This window comes from Alligator mississippiensis, chromosome 8 (assembly GCF_030867095.1).
Source record: "Alligator mississippiensis isolate rAllMis1 chromosome 8, rAllMis1, whole genome shotgun sequence".
Lineage (NCBI taxonomy): Eukaryota > Metazoa > Chordata > Crocodylia > Alligatoridae > Alligator > Alligator mississippiensis.
In genome coordinates, this window is record NC_081831.1 from 17306922 (window position 1) to 17330970 (window position 24049).

The 24049-nt window shown below is 46.3% G+C and overlaps 1 protein-coding gene across 15 annotated transcripts in view; it reads right to left on the bottom strand.

Annotated features, from left to right (window-relative positions):
* Positions 1-24049, bottom strand: part of B3GNTL1 (UDP-GlcNAc:betaGal beta-1,3-N-acetylglucosaminyltransferase like 1) — a 350365-nt gene that overhangs the window by 11053 nt on the left and 315263 nt on the right. For 11 of the 15 annotated variants that reach the window (XM_014595610.3, XM_059732186.1, XM_019485756.2 and 8 more), the window contains 2 exons: positions 14119-14187; positions 7969-8043 (listed from right to left, as the gene is read on the bottom strand). The exons of 2 other annotated variants lie outside the window; for them this stretch is intronic. In XM_014595610.3, coding sequence (XP_014451096.1) covers positions 7969-8043; positions 14119-14187 — 144 coding nt within the window. Of the gene's footprint in view, positions 1-7968; positions 8044-14118; positions 14188-14503; positions 14648-24049 lie in introns of those variants that run through there. 2 more of the 15 variants (XR_002089783.2, XM_019485762.2) reach the window with 2 other exon arrangements.

The window sequence follows — 24049 nt, forward strand, 5'->3', positions numbered from 1 at the left end:
TCACAAAGCTTCAGAACCTAAGGTTTATGCCTCACAAGGCTGATGGCATCTTCAGCTTCATGTCTCACCAAGGGCAATATGGGAAGGCTACTACCAGCTAACCTGCTTACAAATGACTTGTAGCATATTGATATCCCTGCTAGTCTTCCAGTCCTAGCAGTGAGCAGGCCTCAACCTGTGCTGACCTATAAGATGTTAGGATATTAATGAGTAGCCAGGCAGTACTAGCTGGGATCGGTGCTACTTTTGGGAGTAATGTATGTTGGATGTTCCAAATGTATGTTCCATTCCTCAATACCAAGTTTATGGTTCGGGTTTTGGGGTGGGGGGGGAAGAAGGAACAACTCTTCACTCTTTCTCCTGCTTAAACTCACAGATGAAAGGAAATACCTACGTTTAGATTCATTCAAACCTCAAACTCAGTCCAGCTCTCTCTACTTCAAAACCAGAGTTCTAATTATATTTTTTTTTCAGTTTTCCACTTATATCTGTACTGCAAAAATATCAAGAAAGCTGCTGCTGCTGTTCTGCAATTCCAGCAAGATGGTAATGTCCATGCCAGCACTCATTTTTCAGCTCTGATGTTTATGATTCCAGAGAATGATTCGATAAGTGATTTATACAACATCTTTCCTACCAAAAGCTTCTGAAGCAATTATAGTGTTCAACCATTGCCTCGGGATGGGGTATGTCAGCTGCCACCCACGTACAACTACCCGCTGGGGTCAAATGTGACTGCTGCACACAGTAGCACTGCACCGTCTAGGCCAGGAAGTGCTAAAAGGGGTGGCCAACCTGCGGCTCCGGAGCCACAGGTGGGAAGCCATTTGGAGCCATTTGGAAGCTGGTTACCGTGGGCTTGTGCACAGATTCAAGGAGATGCATATTAACTTCTGAAGAGCCGCATGTGGATTCAGAGCCGCAGGTTGGCCACCCCGTATCAAAATATCACATCCAGCCAGATGTGGGAAGTAAAGTGCCTTGGAATGGCATGGAAGGTGTAGGCATTTTCAAAGAGATCCAGCTTGTTGAGGGAAATCCACGCTTTCACAGAAATGATATTCAATCACTGAAACCAGTTACAGCAGCCGCTTTTGAAAAGGCTGTGTGTGTTGGGATAGCAGTGAAGGTGGGTTTTTTTGCCTTTAGGCTGTTTGCCTCCCCCAGTCCCTTGGAAAACCCCAAGTACAGGGATTGCTCATGTGCTTGTTCTTTGTCCATGGAACATAAGAAGCTCTTTTCTCTTACACACTAATGCAAGGGTCAGGCAGGGGCACAGCCAACGAGGTTCTCATCACACTATCATTCATTGGCACAACACCTTTTCTTCATGTAGGAGAATGAATAGGGCCATGCTCATATAGACAGTGACTCAGCAGGGCAGACTGTTCCCCTTCTGCCCACAGAACAAATATTTTCTTTGAGATCAAGAGCTTCAGGAAGGTGACACCCTGTGAGGGGCTGTCCACCTCCTCCACCTGTCTAGGTCGATGACAGTCAAGGATTCTGAGCATCTCGAAGCACGGGGCCCTAGTTTTGCGATTCAGTTGAGCCCGGATGCTGCCACTGCTCTGTATGCTAAGCTCAGCACCCACGTCACTGGGGGTTTCTGTGCGAAAAACATAAGGCTAAATTATACTGTCACATCTATGCTACTGGAAGACCAGGCTGGGGGGCCCTGCACTAAAGCACAGCACCACGGTTCCACACATGCTACACTGTGACATGGACTTAACATAGCTCCTTCAGTGCAGCATGAGCACACACACATACATGCTCCTGGGGCATTTAGTTCAATGAAACAGCAGCCTGTTCAGAGGGAAGTGGGTTTTTTTTAAAAGCTCAATGCCAAATTAAGCTGAAGAGCTAAAACATACCCCATTACCCCTCTAGCAAATGCGTGGAGAGTTGGAACTAGGCAGGTCTTTAAGGGAACTGACCTACTGCAAGATGCTAGAAATAAAACATTAGAAAATTTAGTCTTCGTTATTGAAATTGGAAAGTAGAAAATTCCATCTGCTTCAAGCTCTCAGCATCCAGTCTGAGGCACAGTGTGCTAAGGGACACAAAGTGAGCAACAGAAGTTGGTAGGCTCCTGCCCTTTGTGTTGGGCAGAGAGGAAGCTTAGTGAATGCTAACCGGTCTGCAAAGCCTGCAGGACTCATGGCAAACTTTGGACAATTACAAGAAAAAAATTACTACAAACCTCTCTTGCCCCTTTCTTCCTCCTCCCTGACTCTTCTACCTGAACAGAACCGCAGCTGGTGCCCTTTGGCCTCCCTGCCAAACTGAGCAGGGGGCTGCAGAGTACAATTTTGCCTTTCAAGAATTGTTTTAAAATTGTAATTACAACACGATGCCAAGATAAGCAAGAAAGGAGCTGCCTACAGAAGCCAGTCAGCACAGCCCTGCACAAGTCACAGCTGGGGAAGTTGTAGGCAAAGAATCCATTTATTCACCTTTTCTAATACTTAGATTGAGTCTAGTTTTTCAATAGCTAAAATCTCAGAACTGAAAAAAAAAAGTCTTTTTGACAGGACAGTAAAAGAAAGTGAAACGCTCACAAATAGGCAGAAGGCAAGGCAGGGCAGGGTGACACCTTAGAGACTAAGTGGTTCAGGGAGGCATAAACTTACATAAGTTACAGCCTATTTGCCAGATGCTCTGATTATTACCAACAGGTAGCTATTTCTCTCTTCATGAGAAACACTATGTTCTGGAGACAATTACTGGAGCCCATTGTACAAAGACCTTCCCTGAAAAACTGTCTCCCCAGAAAAATACCTAAACTCTACAGTTTTGGCAAGCCAGGAGCCCACAGCACCTCAAATGTGCTTATGTTCACTTTGGTAATAGATAAGGACCTGCCATAAAGGACTATATTGGGAGAAGAGTCTGGCTACTAAAATTGTGGGAAGGCGTTAGAAGAGAATAGTAAACTAGAACCTGGCCCAGTGTCAGGTGAACTGTGGGGAGCAGGTGAAAGGAGAGAGGAAGAAAGGACTGAGCTTTGTTATAAGAAAAAGGAATAAAGACTCTTGCATGACAATGGGCACATCTACATGTGCGCTTTACTGTGGAGTTGCCTAATTAGCTCTGCACTAAACCATCACTGTCTACATGAGTGCCTGTATCAGGGCACAGTAGATGAATTAACTCCAGTGTAAGACAGTACTGTTGGGAACCTACAGACTACCTAGCCACAGGGCTCCTAGCCAGCTCCTTTGCCACCCGCTGCCCCTCCTGGAGTCCAGGCCTGACCCCCCAGACTCGCCTGCCCGCCTGGGGATGCTCTGCCCCAGCTCAACTTGCTACAGTCCCGGGTGCATGTGAAGACGCTGCGCTCAGGAGCAACTGACTCTGGCATGAACCGCACGGGAGTTTATCATGTTGGTGCATGTTGGTTATCATGTTACTGGCAAATGTAGGTGCAACCAGTAAGTGGCAATTTGTGGAGATGATGGCCTGTCCAGAAACAGCACACCACACAGGGGGCTTATTGCATCAGGAGAGAGCAAAAAAAGGAAAATAGCACCACCAGAAAGCAGGTCAGGAAGGACAGCAAAATCCCATTATGTCTCATTTTAGGCTTTAAAGAGAAGCGGCCTTTAGGCTCTCTCGCTCCTTACTCTGTATTATCTTACATGTTTCACTCTGTATAAATGCAATTTTTCTTTTCCACATCATCCTAGTGACTTTTCCATTTGATGTTAATAAACATAGCTTAGTCCCATCCTTGGAAGTATGGTAAAGATCTTTCTTACATACTCTCTTAGTGGGGCCTTTATAACTGGCACTGTGGGGCTTCCAATGTTTGTACCCCAGGCACTGGCTAGACAAAACCTTGGCTAGGATGATATAGTTGGATGGTCCTGCTTTGAGCAGGGGGTTGGACTAGATGACCTTCTGAGGTCCCTTCCAACCCTAACTTTCTATGGTTAATACTTAAGTTAGAATAGGAAAAAAAAAAAGTTTAATTCCCCCAAGCCCCCCCAAAAAACCAACAAAAAAACCAAAAACAGCCAGGCCTGCCCATTCAGACTGGGATCTAAAAGTCTGTTGGGTACTTTCCTCCTCACACATCAGCCACTACCAGAGATCCTGCAGGTGAGTATTTTATTCTTGGGGGGTGATGTATGCCAGAAAATACGGTATTACACAAGATGTATTGGTAATTACTTGTGCCAAGTAGAGACAGTCGCTTCATATTTTTGTCGTGTAATTCACCTCTCAGAATTTGACTCATCAAAACAGCACTCATTTTGCACAATTGCCGATTCTGAGCTATAAGCACCAAGGCAAGTGTCCTTGATGGCAGAAAAAAACCAAATGTGTCTCAGGTTTTTCCCTTCTCACTTCCAGCACCGATTAATTATATCTCCATTTTCCTGGCACTTGCAACAAGTCTACAGTTTGGTTTTGATGAGCTGCACAACAGCAAGTTACCTTGTCATTTCTAACTAAATTGGTTGCACAATAGAGGATCACATGTGACAGCACAGGCTGGGGGATGTGAGTAAGTAGCAATGGGGAAGGTTGTTATTTAGCTCATTTTTTAGATGTGGGCTGCAAAGAAAACAAGGCAAGTTCAACCAGCTAAAAATACAGTCATGTCTGAACCCTTGGCTTTATACTTAGTCTGCACAATATCACCACAGATCAATGAAAGTTCAGCTTCTCTGTGCAAGTTTCAGCTGGTTCAGAAACCATTTCCTCTAGTGGTAAGGCCTACAGTATGAGGCCTTCTGCATACTGGAGACCTGAACACTTTAAACCACAACCGCTTATGGGTTTGTTTTGCTTTTCGTGGTAGGCAGCTTTCCAGGGCAGATTAAAACCTGCTTTTCAAAGGTGTGGCCAGGAGGTTTTCACACCAACAGAATCGGCAGTATGTGTTTCAGCACCTGGAAGAGGGCTTGCTAAAAGAGCTCTGCCTAAAGATGGCCTGCATCTGCTCATGGAGAGAGAACAGAAAATGCAAGAAGCAGAATGGTCCAGAAGGTATAGGGAACTCAAAAGACCCATGACCTATTCTGTGAACTTGGAAAAGTCACTCTAGCTCTCTGCCTCTGTTTATTCCTGACCTTTTTTTTGTTGCTGTTGTCTTGGTCAACTAGGTTTTATGCTCCTTAAGAACTGTCTCTTGCTGTAGTTTTGTACAGTGGCTGGCACTTTTCAATCAGGAACTCCAGGCATTGCTCTAATGCAATTTATAATCATAACAGGGCTTGAGATTTGAGTTTCAGTTCTTGGCTTTGCCAGAGAGTTCCTGTTGTCCTTATGCTTTTAGGTCCTCACTCTTCACATAATGAAAATGTACAGCAATACATCTTTATGACACACAGGCTTAAGCTATTATTGTATAAAAATCCCTTTAAAGTCCTAGGAAGGTAGGCCCCACAGAAGTATCATTTAAGTCCTATTAAGATACAAAGCTGACGGTAAGCCCTCTTATTCTCAATATTGCCCTTGTATATTCAGTCACTCTTCTATTCTCTTGTATCACTAATGTCGCAAGAAACCTGGGCATTGGGCAGCAGTTTCTTTCTTTGCCTCTGTGTTAACTGCATTTATGATACCAGCTCTTGTATCAGCCATGATGTTAACAGTCTACAGGGAAGTTCAGACATTGAAGTGCAACGGTGAACTGAAGGCTTTTCCCTTCGGACAAGAGAAGCTTCACACAACTTGGCTACAGCCTCTTGGCATCGGGCACCAATTAACTGCTCATCAACAGAGCTGCTTAAGATATTGAGGACACTTTGCAAAGATCCCAGCCAGTTCAAGTCAGTCGAACTGTGGCCCCAAAATGTTGAGGATACTTTTGAAGATGCCATGCCATGCAGTGTGGTCAGCATACAGAATACACTCACTGATAAAGAATGAAAAGTACTGTTGTGGCAGAATGCCACCTCTCTCTCTCCCCCAAAACTCTGCTCTGTGACAATTTTTTTTAATATGGGCCCTGCAGAGGGCAGACATCCCATCTCTTTAGGTAACCTGAGCTGGATACATTCCTGAGGCAGGGGGGAAACCAGCTCCCTCTGCCTATGTGACTGGCATCACATACCTGGGTGAGGGGCTTACGCTCCCTATTGTTCTAAGCAATGCCAGCCTGACTGGGAGGGGGCTAGAGACCCTGCCAGTCTCCCCAGCAACCAGTGATGCATTTCAAATTGGTTGGCTGGCAGCCAACAGGTGCTGGCCTCAATTGGACCAGGTAAATGAGGTCATAAGGTCTATATAAGTTAAGAACTGCCCAGGAGGAGGGGGCAGCAGCCATGATGAAAACTCAGAGAGAGAAGAGCTGGACCATTTGAAACTTGCTCTCTCTCTTAAAACTCATGATAAATGAACTGCCTGCCTCCAGAGGGAATCTCCACCTGCCTCTGGATGCTTGTGAGTAAGCTACCTGATATCCAACTAGATATATAGCTTGCAGTAACTCAGATGCGTGATCAAAGGCTACCCAGCCACCCTGTCTGTTCTATGGGATTTCTCTGATATTGCTCAACCCTGTTCCCTGTTCCAAACCTACTCCTTGTAACTAGTAAAGTTCTCCTTTGTACCTAGTGTGGGAGACTTATTGGGAGTGGGTCTAGATTATGCCTTGGGGTCCCCTTGGTTCGGCTGACTAAGGGAGACCACTATTTGTGCTTCAGACTGAGGGAAGCACCCCAAGTTCTTGAAGCGGGTTGAGTACCCTCAAGAGCTACTAGGCCTGTGTTTCCCAGGGGGCACAGAGCCAGGATCACTCCAGACCCTGGGTGGTGCCGGCACTATCCCCAGGCTAGCGGGTGTGCTCCAGGAAAGGGGTCGGCTAGACGTGAGGTGCCCCCAGGGAGGCACTCGGAGCCTGAAAGGTGGTTGGGTGCAGTAAGGTGGGTAGCTCAGCGCAGGAGCACCTCCTACTGGCCTGCCACACCTGTGAACCTAGAGCTGAAATCATGGTCTGGAGTTTTCAGCACAAACACAGAGTTGTACAATAGCCTCATTGTCAAAGGTTCAGAAATTAGATGTACTTTATAACAGGTTACACAGATGTTTTATCCTGGGACTTCCACTCCCATTGCATTTAGTATGACAAATTAAATTAGTTGCAATATTACTAGGTTAGTTTATTATCCAACTGTCTGCAGTACATGATAATGCCCCAAGGTACCCACAGTCTGATTTTACAACCATAAATTATTGTCTCTGAAGTGACCCCATACTTAGGGGGCTAAGGTGAGGAAGGAGATGGACTTAAGCAACAATCACAAAAGAGAAGGGATTTAAACACTTTCACTTATTTATATGTGGGAAGCCTGCCAGTGTGGTTTTTAAATATGTAGATTCAGTTGCAGTTTTCAGTCACGTTCATAGAGTTAGTATTTACAGTGTGTTTCTGGTACCTTTCTTTTCAGGTTTACAATCTTATGCTTTTGTGCTATTCCCTACTCATGCCTTTATTTTAAGGTAACAGCTGAATATTTAATGCTGATATCATCTGGCCAACTTGAGTGAAAGCGAAACGAAATGCAGTGGTAACCTCACAACAGTCGCCAGGCAAAAAAAGAATTGTCAGGATGGGCAGCGTTGCCTCTGACGACTGAAAGGACCTGATTTATACAACCAAGACCCTCTCCTCTCCCCTCATTTATGCGTGCCAACACTTATGACTGTGGCATTTTGGGTATAAAAAGGGAGGGGGGTGCAATTTTGGATGGATCAAACTGAAGGGCAAAAATGCAGAACAGGTTTGGGAACCTTTAAAAATGTCCTTCCTTTTACTACCTTGATATTACTCCAACACATTCATTCCCTGAAACAATCTCCATCGACCATATGACCAAAAGGCCATTGCTTATCAAGCTAGGTTTTAACTAAAATCCTCCGAAAAAAATATGGTTTATAAATAAAAACATTACATTCTTAAGTGCCGGACAGAAAATTTGCACGTGATGTTAAGTCACGGAGTGTACTCACCATCTTTACACAGATAATGAAAGGTGGGGTTGCATCTCTGAAATGCTGTATGGGAATTTTTGGTTTTGGTCTCTCCTGCAGGAAGCAAACAACAATAGCTCAGAGAAGTAAAAGAAGCTATTGTCAGCCTCAAAGATGCTCCTCTTTTTTCCAAGCGTCATTCTTGAACTGTCGGCCAATTTTAAGCACTCCATCAGGTGTGAGAGTCTGCACGATATGTAGTGCTTCACAGGCACTTTAAGGACTTCAAACAGAATGGCTGTTCCTGGCCTCGGTGCCAAGAGCTGCTACCCACAACAGACTCAACACAATTTAAAAGACCTTGCATTAGAATGGGCTGGCTGGTCAGAGGCATACGCTCAGTATTTTGCATTTCACTTCAAGTGCAATATAGTTTCTGGGGTTTCCATAAACGTAGTTTTTAACACCAAATAGCATTTTAACATTTCAGCTGCCCACAGTCTTTCAGTGCAACTGCATTTCTTTCATCCTGAGTGCATTTCTTTCAATGCTCTCAGGGCCAACATATTTTCCAGTGAGCTCTTTCTGATGAGCGCTCATCTGACAAACAGACAGAGACTCAGGCCCCTGACAGATGTTACACTTAAGATGTGTTTAACTGGTTAATCACATCTTATATAGTGACCTGGCCATATGTTCATTCAATTAATGATGTAATAAAACAAGGAATAAGCCACAAAGACTGCTTACAGATATGAATAAAAAACCCCAAACAAAACAGTGCTTTACTTGGCAGGCCCTTGGACCAAGCACAGCATATGCCCAGAAGAGGCACCATGTTAGATGCCCACCGTTTGTATAGACTGCACACTGATTAAATCAGCTATTAGATAAAAGCACCAAAAAGCCCTGCTGAAGCACACAATCTATATAGACACCTGGGAGCTGGGTCCAACTGACATGCTTCCTCTTCCAGTAAAGTGCTGTTTATTTGGGTTTTTTCCCCACATCTGTCAGCAGCCAGAGTTATTACACAAAACGTGGAATAACTTTGTGGCTGGTTCCTTTCACACCTTTAACTGAATGTCCAGCCAGTGTTGCCAGTCTCCAGAGCACACCAGAGCCCTTCAAGACTTGTGTGCTCCAGAGGCTGGCAGCACTGGTCAGCTGATGAGTGGCTCCCCGCCAGGGGAGTGCAGGGAGCCAAGGTTGCTACTTGCTGGTAAACTATGATCCTAGGCGCACCCTACACCAGCAATATGTCATTTTAGGAGCTGATGTTCAATCCCACAATTGTACCTCCTGCCATGTATGTGAGGCATGGCAGGAAAGACGATTGTTGGAACTGCACATCAGATCCCATGATGGCACCTTTAATCCAGCATCTGTCAGCAGCCTCAGAATTTCGAGTGGATGTTAATTCCACAAATATTCTTACTGTGTCCTGACGAGGTAAGGGTCTGAGTACAGCAAGTTAGGCTATGGGCAAACACAACTGTAGCTGGGGAGGGAGCATCACTTGTAAGGCTTATGTCTGCATGCTCCTGTAGCCATGCAGCTTAGTTAAAGTGCTCTAACTTTGACCCTAAAATGTAACAAGCTTAAAGCTCCAGTGGTTTGGCTACATTCTGCTTAAAATGGTAGAATTTGATATAGATACAAACATTTTAACTGCCTGTACCCTTACTGAACACCCTCACTTCCAACTGCCCTGACTGCACTTAACAGACTCACTGGCATTTCCAGAAGGCCAGACTCCCATCCAGTTCTCAGTGAAATCAAGAAGAATTTTTCCAATGACTTCAGTGAACTTTCATCCTGGGCCTAAGATTCTTTTGAGTACAACTAATTTATTTGGCTACCATGAAATCAATAATGTACCAGGACAGTAAGCTTTTAAATGGTTTGTTTTCTCCCACTTAAATATCTTCTTCCCATCTCTAGAACAGCATGAAAGTGCTGTGGCCTACAACTGCCCGGGTAGAGAAACTCACCTATGGAGCATGTTACAACCTATCGTTTGGGTCGCATTTAAAGAAAAATAACCTCCACATCTGCTTGCTTTGTTTCTTTCAACATGCATTCTGGATTTTACACACCATGGGGCAAAGCCTGCTGCTACTGCAGTCAGTAGCACAACTGCCATTGACTTCAATGGGAGTTGAGTTTGGCCTGAGGAACAGAACATTATAAAAATATATTTGTTTTTCCCCTCTAAGCTGACAAAATCTTCAGTGACTACAATGAGAGCCTGGCTCCTTGTCAACTATATTACAAAGAACTTCCTTTACCTTAGACTTAGAAACTGACCTCTCTCCCACAAAGCCTGTTATCAGGCTTTTGTTGGTATAATTTGTTGACATTGGAGATGCTAAGTCATGAAACCTGATATATAATTCCACTTTCCCTGTTCTACTATATATTTTTATTGTCTCTCTCAGAGTTTCTTGTACAGTAAAATCATTTGAATTTTCAAGGAAAACATTCTTTAGGGGTATAACTTCATGTCTATAAATCCTTCCCTAACTCACATATTTCTCTTACTTTGTGTTTCCAGAGGCATCCATTAAAAACAAGAACTTTATTTTTGGAGAAATTCTGTTCTTGCTGATTTATGCCCCACCTAAAATAATAGTTGACAGCCTTTAGTGAGGAGAAAGGAGGGTACATGATGGATAACACATCGGCGGTTACTGGTTTAATTCCAGCCTGCACTGGAACTAACCAAAATTTGCTACCATCTGGGGACTATTGCAGGTACTGTGTCAAATGAGTTGGTGGCTGTATGCTCTCATTCAAAAAGCACCATCAAGACTGGTATTAAGTGGCACCCCGGCTCCATCAGGGACAGGGGACAGTTCAACGATCCATTAGTAATCAACTAACAGGGACTGAAAAAAAAAAAAAGAAAAAATTATCAAGGCTCACATATGCGGGAGCCCGGCAGGACAAATTATGCTGAGGGGGAACCAGCATGGGTTCATGGCAGGCAGATCGTGCCTGACCAATCTAGTTTCTTTTTATGACCAGGTTTCGAAACGCCTGGACACAGGAGGAGGGGTGGATGTTGTATACTTAGACTTCAGGAAGGCCTTCGATACGGTATCCCACCCCATACTGGTGAACAAGTTAAGAGGCTGTGACGTGGATGACTACACAGTCCGGTGGGTGGCAAATTGGCTAGAGGGTCGCACCCAGAGAGTCGTGGTGGATGGGTCGGTTTCGACCTGGAAGGGTGTGGGCAGTGGGGTCCCGCAGGGCTCGGTCCTGGGACCGATACTCTTTAATGTCTTCATCAGTGACTTGGACGAGGGAGTGAAATGTACTCTGTCCAAGTTTGCAGATGACACAAAGCTATGGGGAGAAGTGGACACGCCGGAGGGCAGGGAACAGCTGCAAGCAGATCTGGACAGGTTGGACAAGTGGGCAGAAAACAACAGAATGCAGTTCAACAAGGAGAAATGCAAAGTGCTGCACCTAGGGAGGAAAAATGTCCAGCACACCTACAGCCTAGGGAATGACCTGCTGGGTGGCACGGAAGTGGAAAGGGATCTCGGAGTCCTAGTGGACTCCAAGATGAACATGAGTCGGCAGTGTGATGAAGCCATCAAAAAAGCCAATGGCACTTTATCGTGCATCAGCAGATGCATGACGAATAGGTCCAAGGAGGTGATACTTCTCCTCTATCGGGCGCTGGTCAGACCGCAGTTGGAGTACTGTGTGCAATTCTGGGCACCGCACTTCAAGAAGGATGTGGATAACCTGGAGAGGGTCCAGAGAAGAGCCACTCGTATGGTCAAGGGCCTGCAGACCAAGCCCTACGACGAGAGACTAGAGAAACTGGATCTTTTCAGCCTCTGCAAGAGAAGGTTGAGAGGCGACCTTGTGGCCACCTATAAGTTCATCACAGGGGCACAGAAGGGAATTGGTGAGTCTTTATTCACCAAGGCGCCCCCGGGGGTTACAAGAAACAATGGCCACAAGCTAGCAGAGAGCACATTTAGATTGGATATTAGGAAGAACTTCTTCACAGTTCGAGTGGCCAAGGTTTGGAACGGGCTCCCAGGGGAGGTGGTGCTCTCCCCTACCTGGGGGTCTTCAAGAGGAGGTTAGATGAATATCTAGCTGGGGTCATCTAGACCCAGCACTCTTTCCTGCTTATGCAGGGGGTCGGACTCGATGATCTATTGAGGTCCCTTCCGACCCTAACATCTATGAATCTATGAATCTATGACTATGCTTTACAATTATTATATTTATAATTAATGACACTCTTTTGCTTAGTGGTTATCCACTAAGGTTAGAATAAGGGTCCAGAGGCAGGCATCAGGATGACAAAGGGCTTAGAAAGCAAGCCATGTATCGAGCAATTGAAGGAAATAGGTATGTTCAGGTTGCAGAAAAAGTGCTTGGGGGGGATGGACATGACAGCAGTCTTTCAGTATCTGAAGGGCTGCCACAAAGATGAGGGAGAATGCAGGTAGAGAGAAAAGGCAGAGAGCAGGACACAGACCAATGGCTTGGCATTGCAGCAAAATTAGTTTAGAGCGGATATTAGAAAAAACTTCTTCGCTGTCAGAACAGCGAGGCCCTGGAACAGACTGCCTAGGTAGGCTGTGGAATCGGTGGAGGTGTTCAAGAAAGCTGGATAAGCATCGGTCAGGGATGACCTAGGAGTAGCTGTGCTTACGCTGTATTATGTTGAAGGGCCCTGAGAAAAATCGCAATTTTGCGGACTGTGTGGAAAACGCCAAATTTAACAAGGACTGCAGCCAGATGGCATGCAGAGCACTGCCCACCACAGCAGGTAAGTTGGGGAAGGGAAGGGGCATGGGGCAGATCAAGGCCCCCACAGTGAGGGAGGGAGTGGGGCAGAAGCAGGGACAGGGACCCTGGGTGGGTGGGGGGTCACAGGTCACTCAGACTCCAGGCGGCTCATCCAAGGGCATTTGGGGGGGGGCGGGGGGGGGGGCCTGTCGCCACACACACCTCGGGAGATTTGTGCACAGGGTGGAGGTGGACTGCACCCTGTTGCTGTTGTCCTGGGAGCTGGCTGCCATGCACGATGCCATGTACCTTCTGGCACTGGCTCCTGGGGCAGCACAGTGGGGCGCAGAGCCCAGATCGCAATGGGCAGCCTGCCTCTGCCCTATGCACAAATCCAGGGGGCATGAGGTGCGCTCAGCAGTGGGAGCCCCCCCATGCCCCTGGACAAGCTGTCTGGGCTCCAACTGTTCCACGACCAGCCCCGGGGCCCCAATCACGCCAGCCCCTGCCCCACTCCCTCCCTCACTATGAGGGCCTCGATCTGCGCACCCCCTCGCCCCTTCCCTGACTTACTTGCTGTGGTAGGCAGTGCTCTGCACACTATCCGGCTGCAATCCTGGCAACGTGAAGGCTCCGTATTTGTCTGTGTGCCCCTCCCCACCTGCTACAGCCACCTGGAGCCTGCACCTGGGTTGCTCTGTGGCCCTCTGTGCTGCCCCGCATTTGAGGGGGTTAAGTCCCACTAGCCCCGGCCTTCTGCTGCCTATGGCTGTGTACCTGCTTGCCACACGTGTGCGGGTAAAGTATAATTTTTCATGGAATATTCATGGAACTACACAGACCCATTTGCCAAGGTCAGTGGTCGTTCTGTGAAAAATTATTCTATAAGAAATCCGTGATTTTCTCAGAGCCCTAATTGTGGGTATTTCTTATGATTCTAGGCCTTAATGGTTGCTGCATGGGGCTGGGAAGGAATTTTTCCCTCCTCCCCCCCCTCCACTGCTATACCGGATTTTTTTTTCCCCACTTTCCTTAGAAGCATTGGGTGCTGGCTACAGCCAAGGCTGGGGATTTTGACTGGGGTGTGTCACTGCTCCTGGTGGGACTAAAACCCTCAATTTCTCAGCTGGAAGGTCTTGCCTCTCTGCACCGGGTCCAACTGATTGCTCGATTTGAGGGGTCAGGAAGGAATTTCATCCCATGGTTAGATTGGTATGGATTGGGAGGTTTTGTAGCTGTGTAGGTTAGACATGGATTTGCTTGGGATGGTTTGGTAGGAATGATCCTGCCTCAGACAGGAGGTTGGGCTCGATGACCTCTAGAGGTCCCTTCTAGCCCTACTCTTCTATGATTATATGAATATCACATTTCACAAGACACTTTCAAACCACAGCTATGGAAAGAAGAGGACTCATTACTAACCTCAGATTCTTCATAAGTGTAAAATCCTTTTACTATTTTATTTCTGTCAACATCACAAAATGCAGCTACCTGGTGAAAACAGAAAGAGGGGAGGCAAAAGATTTAATAAAGCTCTGTTAATACAAGCAGATATTTTGCTTCCTATTATTTCTATTTCCTCTAAGCTTTCTGATCTATCCTCTTCCTGCATTTTACGCAGCCTTCCACAAGAATCTGATCCTTTCCCTCCTTGCTAGTTGTGCTGAATTGAGTGCAGGTCCATGTGTTTAAATTGTGGGCTATGAATCATGGTGGGCCACACTCACAGCAACTACTGTTGAGAACAGCAAGCCCCATGGACCCTAATCCTGTGAAGACTTATACGTATAAGGAGAGATAAGCTCACATGAATGAGTGCAGAACTGTCACGGTTCTGGTTCTCCCTCTCACTTGGAGCTGCTTAATCAAATTAAAAGCGAGCACATTCATGCCTTTCACAATGCATCTTTCTCAGTTAGGCCATACAGTTTGCCATGGGGACTTTGTGTACCTATGAATGACAAAGGAGGTAGTTTTTGAGATCAGTGATGGGAGGGAAGGCATCCACAACATGTGTACTCTGCCTAAGCAGAACTAGTCAAAACATTTTCCTTTTAAGCTTTTTCCCCAATGGAAAGTTGGGTCTTCAGTGAACCATAAATTTGCAAGGGAACTGATTACTTTCCTCAAAAAATACATACTATTTTTGATAAACAGATTTTTTTTTTTATGGCATAAAACTTGTTATGAGAAAGTCTGAGAACCTCTGGTGGGGTTATTATCAAATTCTAACCAGCACGCTCCAGTTTCTCACTCTAAGACAGCCCCCTATATCTGTACAGATTGTGAAAGAAAAAAATTCAACTGACATCTTCTGGAAAACATTTAACAAGAAGCATGAGAGGCCTAGCCGAGAATGAAGATATCTTTCCATTCCCTTCCCTGAAAAATAACTTTATTAAAAATTAATTAAAAGCAAGTTAGTGGTTCACTACACGCACATTCTCTAGCACTGTCCATAGAGACCAACATTTTGCCCAGACACACAAATGCTTGACAGGCATTGGAATTATGAAAAAAAAAAAACTTGGTCTGATAGAGTTAAGCAGATTTTTTGCAGCTGCACATGTGTGCGCGCGCACACACACGTGCACACATGTACAGAGCCACAAGAATATTAAAGGCAGAAATAAACAAACATACAGTTATATTATGATTTTAATAGAAAGTAGCAGTGTGACTCAAGAGATCAGTACTACAAAGTATGGTATAGATCATGACTTAGCTAGGACGGTCTCAATTCTAGCTGGAAATGAACTTGGCCTTATATTCATTTGTAATGAGCAAGAAATAAAGGCAAATAACAAGGCTTGTAGCTAAAAATACGTTATGACCCTCCTAGAAAAATGTAACCTCCCTTTTGCATGCTGGATGAGCAACATCTGCATAGTTATTTTTGTATGGAAGAACTGTGCAGCAAATAACTTTTGACTTCCCAGTGTGTAAATACACTACACAAGCTCGTTGAGGCTCTAAACATATTCTATTAAATACCTAGGTACAGCAGAGCTGCATTAGTGCCTGACAGCTCTCCCGTCAACATGGCGCTGAATTCTTGACCCCAGCGTACCACTGCCTGGTATCCCTATTCTTACCTCTATTTTACAACGCTGCACCTCATTTCCATATGCTTGCACCTATATTTTGCATGTGTACACTAATCTACTTACCTGTAAACATTCTTTATAAAGTGAAAAATTCAGCAGGTTCAGTGTTTAAGCAGCACTGTAAACTACCACAGCAATATTTGCTCTACTGTATTGAAATATTATTTATGGATACAAACTTGCCAAATATTTCAGATGCTTCCTTATTTGCGTTCTTCACAAATATGTCTGCAATCTCAGTTGTACAATGGTCCCTTTTTCAAGCATTCAGTGCCAATAACATTTTCCAGAGATTTTAAAAATTTCTTGTTTTTCTCTGGTTTCCAGTGCTGCTGTTCACATTACCCACTCTGGCCTGTGAGACCAAAGCAGAGCATTTAGTTGTGACTATTTAGTTAAGATCTTGTAGAAATCAATTATTTTATGGAGGGCTGGGTGGCATTTTTCCTACCCTCTTTATTTTTGCATTAAAAATTGATTAACAACAGTTAAAATCAAGAAAACTTGAAAATTCAAGCAGCTGTTTTGCCGTCTCTTAAGTTACAAAATGCTGCAAAAGGCCAGGTTCCTTTCCTATCAGTCATCACCTCCTCATTTTTTCCTCTTTTGAGTCAGATAATATATTTCTTCACCTGGGGAGTGATTCTGCTCCCAGTAAAGACAATGGGAGTCTTTCCGTTGACTTCAGGGGAAGTTGGATCAGTCTCCTGGCTGATTTAAGCCAGTCCTTACCTTTACTTCATTCTTGCTCTGAAGGCTAAAATGGATAAGGAATGTCAACCCAGGATCCTTCCAAGTCAGTGGCAAAATTCAGTCTGGGCTCCTGGCACATCCAGCCAAACTTTGCCTGACCTTCGGTTACAAAATGAGAGGTGTGTCTACCATAGAGCCTCTGAGGACAAAGGCCAGGTATCAGCCAGTGGGTCTCTTTCCAAGCCCTATGTGTAGTTATCCTCTCCTCAGCCTTTTCATTATAAAGCAATGTGTCAATATTGGTGAAAAAGTAAGAAATAATCAAGGGACAAAGTATTAAAAACATAGGTAGGTAATGACTCATGGGGAAATCAAAGTGGAAAAATATGGCTGAGCTCTTGAAGGAAAAAATCTGTAATGCTCCATGGGAAGCAAATATTCATGCTAGGAAAACAGGACTGATAGGGTGATAATGAGCAAATCAGATCAGAGTGAAAACTACTGCAGCTCTGAGTTGCATTCGGGGAGGCACATCACAGTCCTGCTCCGAGGGGTAGCGAGTTCACACAGAATACGGCTCTCTGTACAAAAGAAGTGTTAACCAGTTGGAAGGAATGCAAAATGCACAAGAAAAGTAATTGAGGAGTTGGTGAGAGTGACACAGGTATACAGAATTTGTACAGAGAGGTAGGTTGTGGGTGAATAGGATGTTATTTCATAGACATTAGGGCTGGAAGGGACCTCGGAAGATCATCGAGTCCAGCCCCCCGCCCAAAGGGCAGGACGTCAGCTGGGGTCATAGGATCCCAGCAAGATAAGCATCCAGTTTCATCTTGAAGGTGTTCAATGAAGGTGCTTGAACAACCTCCGGTGGCAGGCTGTTCCAGACCTTGGGGGCTCGGACAGTAAAGAAATTCTTCCTTATGTCCAGCCTGAAACGACCTTGTAGTAGTTTGTGACCATTCGTCCTCGTCATCCCTTGGGGCGCTCTGGTGAACAAACGTTCCCCCAGATACTGGTGGTCACCCCTGATAAACTTGTAGGTGGCCACCAGATCACCCCTGAGCCTGCGCTTTTCCAGGCTAAAGAGCCCCAGGGCTCTCAGCCTGTCATCGTAGGGTCTGCTTCCCTGACCTCTGATCATGCGCGTGGCTCTTCTCTGGACTCTCTCAAGCTTCTCCACATCCTTTTTGAGTTGTGGAGCCCAAAACTGGACGCAGTACTCCAGCTGCGGCCTCACTAAGGCCGAGTACAGGGGGAGAATGACGTCCCGGGATTTGCTTGAGAAGCATCTATGGATGCAAGCCAGCGTTTTGGTCGCTTTACTAGCCGCAGCATCGCACTGCAGGCTCATGTTCATCTTGTGGTCAATGATGACCCCCAAGTCTCTTTCTTCCATAGTGCTAACCAACATAGCACTGCCGAGCCTATAAGGATGCTGCGGGTTTTTCTTCCCAAGGTGGAGAACCTTGCATTTATCGGTGTTGAACACCATCAGATTCTCGTCCGCCCACTTGCTGAGCCTGTCCAGGTCAGCCTGGATCATCCGCCTGTCTTCTGGCGTGGATGCTTTGCCCCAAAGTTTGGTGTCATCGGCGAACTTGGCCAGTCCGCTTCTGACTCCAGTGTCCACATTGTTAATGAAGATGTTGAACAGTATGGGTCCAAGGACAGAGCCCTGGGGGACCCCACTGGTCACAGGACACCACGATGAGTGACTTCCATCAATTACTACCCTCTGGGTCCGACCCCGGAGCCAATTTTCCAGCCAGTGGATTGTGGGGGACCCAAGGCGACAATTGGCCAGTTTCTCCAAGAGACGATCATGGGACACCAGATCGAAGGCTTTTTTGAAGTCAAGATATATGACATCAATCTCATCTCCCTTGTCCAGGTGATAGGTCACCTGGTCGTAGAAGGAAATGAGATTGGTCAAGCAAGACCTACCCGCAACAAACCCGTGCTGGCTATCCCTTAAGATGTTGGCGTCGGCCAGTCCATTAAGGATGGCCTCCTTAATAAACTTTTCTAAGATCTTCCCCGGGATAGAAGTCAGGCTGATGGGCCTATAGTTAGCCGGATCCACTTTCCTCCCTTTTTTGAAGATAGGCACCACGTTGGCCTTCTTCCAGTCTTCGGGCACTACACGAGAGCGCCAAGAGTTTTCAAAGATCCGCGCTAGAGGCTGGGCTATGATGCTCGCCAGCTCCTTGAGTACCCTGGGGTGAAGATTGTCAGGGCCGGCTGACTTGAAGGTATCCAGCTTCTCAAGATGTTCCTTCACAAAGTCAGCATTAATGGAGGGCAGGGGATCACCCTCACCCGGACTTCCCGGCCCTGTAGCGGGCACGGGTGTCCCATGGGGCTGATGAAAGACCGACGCAAAGTACCTATTTAATAGGTTGGCTTTTTCCTGGGCGTCAGTTGTCAGTTGCCCCATCTGGTTCAGCAGGGGTCCAACATTGCCCCTGCTTTTCCTCCGGCTCCCCACATATCTGAAAAAGGACTTTTTATTGTCCTTGATGCTCAAAGCTAGTTGGAGTTCAGTTGCAGCCTTGGCTTTCCTGGTCTGCTCCCTACAGGACCGGACCAGCGCAGAATAATCCTCCTTGGAGGTGACTCCCATCCTCCATCCTTTGTAGGCCTTTCTTTTTAGCCTCAGGAGGTCTGCTAGGTCCCTGGAGAGCCAGGGGGGCTGCTGTGCCCTCTTGCTGCCTTTCCTCCGAGATGGAATAGACTTAGTTTGTACATTGAGGATCGCTCCCTTGAGGAGCAACCACTCTTCTTGAACTCCCCTCTCTTCCTGGTCATGGTCCCTTAGGGCCTCTCTAACAAGCCTCCTGAGCTTGTCAAAGTCGGCTTTCCTGAAGTCAAGGACTTGCGTGTTGCTGACTGACTTGCCAGCTTTTCGGCGGATGGTGAAGGTGATCAGCTCGTGGTCGCTGTCACCCAGCTTCCCATCGATCACTAGGTCGCCGACTAGGTCCTCCCCAGTAGCCAGCACCAGGTCGAGCAGCGCTTTGCCTCTCGTTGGCCCATAGACTTCTTGAGTCAGGTAGAGGTCATCCACGCACGAGAGGAAGCTCTGCGACCGTTCAGATTTTGCTGAGCGATCCTCCCATGAGATGTCTGGGTAATTGAAGTCACCCATGACAACCATGGTCCTGGAGCAAGCTGCCTCAGCCAGTTCCTGGGCAAACTCCTGGTCTAGCTCAGGACTTTGGGTGGGAGGTCTGTAATAGACTCCCACCATTGTGTCCCCTGTGCCGTGTTCCCCACGGATTTTAACCCAGAGGGTCTCCAGCCATCCACCCTGGTCGCCAATATCGGCTTGCAGGGACGCGTAGCTTTCCTTAACATAGAGAGCTACACCCCCGCCCCTTTTCTCTACACGTTCCCTCCTGTACAGGGTATAGCCATCTATCCCCGTGGTCCAGTCATGGGTGGAGTCCCACCAGGTCTCCGTGATCCCTATGACATCGTAATTGTTTGCACTGAGCAGGAGGATGAGCTCCTCCTGCTTATTCCCCAAGCTCCTGGCATTTGTGTACAGGCAGGCAAGTGTCCCCTGGGGGGCTCCTTCCTTGCCCACAGATTTTACCAGGGCTGGGGCTGGGGTGGGCTCCCTTGAGTGCTGTGATCCGCTGGCTTTGCAAGGATTGTTCAGCGGGCCAGCAGTGGCGGTCGTCCCCCCGTCCCCCAGCGGGCTTAGTTTAAAGCCCGGTGGAGCAGGTCAGCCAGTCTGGCTGAGAAGAGCCTCCTCCCTAGGGGAGAGAGGTGGAGACCATCTCTTCCCAGCAGCTCGCTGCCTCTCTCGCCAAAGAGCGGGCTGTGGTCATGAAAGCCAAAGCCTTCCTGACGACACCAGCGCCGCAGTCTTTGGTTGACCACATAGATCCTCCTGTCCCTTCTCAGCCCATAGCCTGAGACTGGGAGGATCGACGAGAACACCACCTGTGCCCCCAGACCCTTTAGCCCCGCTCCCAAATCCCTGTAGCACCTCATGACCTGGGTGGGAGTGCTCCGAGCCGTGTCATTGGTGCCCACATGAATAAGGAGCATGGGATAGCGGTCTGTGGGTTTGAGGAGCTTGGGGATCCTCTCTGCAATGTCCCGGATGCGGGCCCCTGGGAAGCAGCAGACTTGCCAGGCTAAGGGGTCAGGGTGGCAGATTGGCCCCTCCGTCCCCCTCAGGAGGGAGTCTCCCACAACAAACACCTTACGTTTTGTCTTGGGGAGAGCAGGGGCGGGAGTTGCAGTTAGGCCCATGTTGCCTGTGGGGGCCGGCAACTCAGCAGGCTCTGCTGGGGCAGCAAGAGGTGCGTACCTGTTGCTCAGCTGTGGCGGGGCAGGGGCCTTGGTGCGGCGGGCCTTAGGGCCCTTGACCACCTTGGTCCATGCCCCTGGCTGGACACAGCAGGAGGTCCCAGAGTCCTCCTTTGGCGTGGAGGGAGACTGTGATCTACCCTCTGCCTCCCGGGGGAGAAGGGCCTGGCAGTAGGAGTCTATCTCCTGCTTGCAGTCCCTGATGGCACGCAGTCTGTGGACTGTGGCCTGGAGCTCCTCCAGCTGGCGTGCCAGAGACCCCAAAAGGGAGCAGACCCCGCAAGGGGAGGTCGCCATGCTCCCAGGCCCCAGAGCCTGAAAAAGGGACAGGCAGCCCCCGCAGCCGAGAGCCAGGGGCTCCGTCTGCGTGGAGCCCGGAACCAGGGGCTCCGTCTGGGTGGCCGTCTCTGAGGTGCCAGAGGGGGGGGCCGCGGAGTAATAACCACAAGTAAATTATCTGAACACAAACCTAATTGTCCACTGTATTGCTCTCCTTACATAGGTATAAATTAACATATGTTTACATCTGATTGCTGTCTCCCAGCTGCTGTGTGTGGTAGAGTGACTAGAGTATCCAATGTATATATTATTGGGGGGGGGGGGGCTACAATCAGGCACAATACCTGCATCACAGACTTCCCCTCTCAGACACTTTTCTGAGGTATGTATCTGCAAAAGAGCCATAAAGTGGGAGCAATAATATGTGGATTCTCTTCTCAGGACATGAACTACTCTCCCAATAATATTAAAGAATATTACAAATGCATTCATTATTTTTCCAACTTGTGATCAAAGAAGTAACTCTTCATCTATCAGACAAGAAGACAGACAAAACTATCTAGGCTTCATTTTTAACAGATGAGAATTCAACTCTTAGCCCTGAAGAGCATTTTTATGCCCAGTTTTGCCTGATTTTGTCATTTAATAACTACTAACAAAGTCTGGCTTTCATGGATCCTCAAAAGGTGCACACATTGCTGTTGACCAAGATCTTTCCTATGTTACTAGGTTCCCAAATCAGGCCCTTAAATCCTCTTTTGTCCCCTGTTCCTACTACTGCCACTGCCTTCTAAAAACTATGAACACCATCTTTATAGCAACTGCCCAATCCTTGAGACCATCTGCACAAGAAATGTCCAGTGAAGGCAACAGGAGCTGTATGCGTAAAAAGGTTACACAAATATATGGTTTCATTTTTTCTTTACATGATTGGTATGCCTGAAACAAGCTCCCATTGGATGATGGACTGATTCAGTCACAGTTAATGTTTTCTCATCACAAAGATGAATGCCAAAGAGCTTGTCCTTCTGCCCTGAGCAGGGGGTAGACTAGATGATCTTGTGAATTCATAGTCATAAAGACTTCTAGCCTTACTTTTCTATGATCCTAACCCTAAGGTATCTTTTTATTTCCAATGGCTTTTAGGCAGCTTAAACCAGATAACTATAGTATTGTTAAAAGGATCAGTCTTGAATAGGTCATTCTTCTTCTAAGATTATATACCATGTGTGTGGTCAAAGAGTTGCTTGATTATTTTTCTGCCACTGCTATTTATTTTTTAATTAAAGAAATGTGTGTCCGGAAACTGGATACAGAACTTACACCCAGTTGTTTATGCAATAAGCAGAACTCAAAGCATACACAAACTATTTACTTTGGACTAGACTTAACCAAGGGTCCCTTATTTATTTCCTTTATTCAACAGACTCCCACTTGTGTCTTTTATGGAGACTGCCCATATAAAAAAGATTTGAATCCTATGGTGAAACCTCTCAAGTACAAAAGAACAGAAAAACAGTCTTGAACTTCTTTGCAGTAAATGGGGATATAAACTAGTTTATAAATAAATACGTTAGCTACTGTAAGGCTAATTTATTGCTTTCAGTTACTTTAAAACCCAAAGCAACAGCAAGTAGGAACCAATAATATACAATATTGCAGTGGCTTCTGAGGGTGCTATACAACTGATTTATGAGATCACACTTCAGTTTTAGGGAAAAGTGCATGTGGCAGTTTGTTGTTTGTCTGGGTAGGATGTTTTACTTAAATCTGCACAATCCAAATGGAAAAAACAGACTGTTACTTTCTGGAACTAAAATTTTGCAAAGAAGAGTAACATTCTAGCAGCCAGATATGGGTCAGACACAATCTGTATAGGAAACTAATTCTTGTACAATTAGTAAAGGAAACAGTGCTTTGTTGCCAGGGCTGTTTTGGATGTAAACAAATGTCGTGAAAAAAACAAAACACCTTTTCCCTCAATAACAACAGAAAGCCTATATGGACCAAACGCCCACATTCTTATTCAGATGAATCTCCGTTTGAGGGAGACATCCCATTGTTGGGAAAGAAAACAGCATTTCTCTGTCAGGCTGTTTTTTTTTGTAAAATAAGATATTAGAAGAGGTTCAAAATCTTGAAATGTCAAGAAATAGTTCTGGTAAAGACAGTTTAGTGGGCAGAATATAGCCATGAAGGCCAGACAGCCCCAAGATATACAATTTATCATATTGATATCACCATTTACCTCCAGAGAGAGATCCTACAATTATATGCCAGTCCTAGAGCTATTACTATGGACCTACCAAATTCAAGGCAGAAGTGGAGCGCATGACAGCTCCTTTAATCTTTCATGATCCCCCACAAGCCCCCACCCTGATTGGCAGAGAGCCCCACCACTCCCCCCTGACCAGCAGGGAAGTGAACCATGGTTTTAAACATGGCATGGGTTCTGTCTCCCCTCCGGTCAGCAACAAGCATTGGGGCCACCAGGGCCCCTCGGCCAATCACCAGTGGGAGGCAAAAATGGCACCAAATTTTAAAACCAAGTTTTTGCCTCCTCGCTGATCAGAAGTGAGCTGCAAGCGCAGCCCCTTCACCAATCAGCAGTGGAGAGGTGAGTGGGAGCACCTTCAAGATTAAAGGAGGTGCAGCCCACTTCCACCATGAATTTGGTAGGGTCCTAAACAGAGAAAATGGCTTTTTACTATATCTATTCCAAATATTGGTCTATTGGAATTTCTACTGAAAAAGCCTCTGAAGACTTGGGCAGCCTAAAAATATTGTTTTTTGACTGGGTCTTCTGGGAATTTTGTTGCATCACAATTATTCTTCATCTTGATACATCTTAAAAATATGATTTAAAGCTGGGTTGATAATTTACAGCACGCAGTGGAACATTTTTATAAACTCTGAGAGCAAGGAACTCTCAATCCAGTGAAATACCA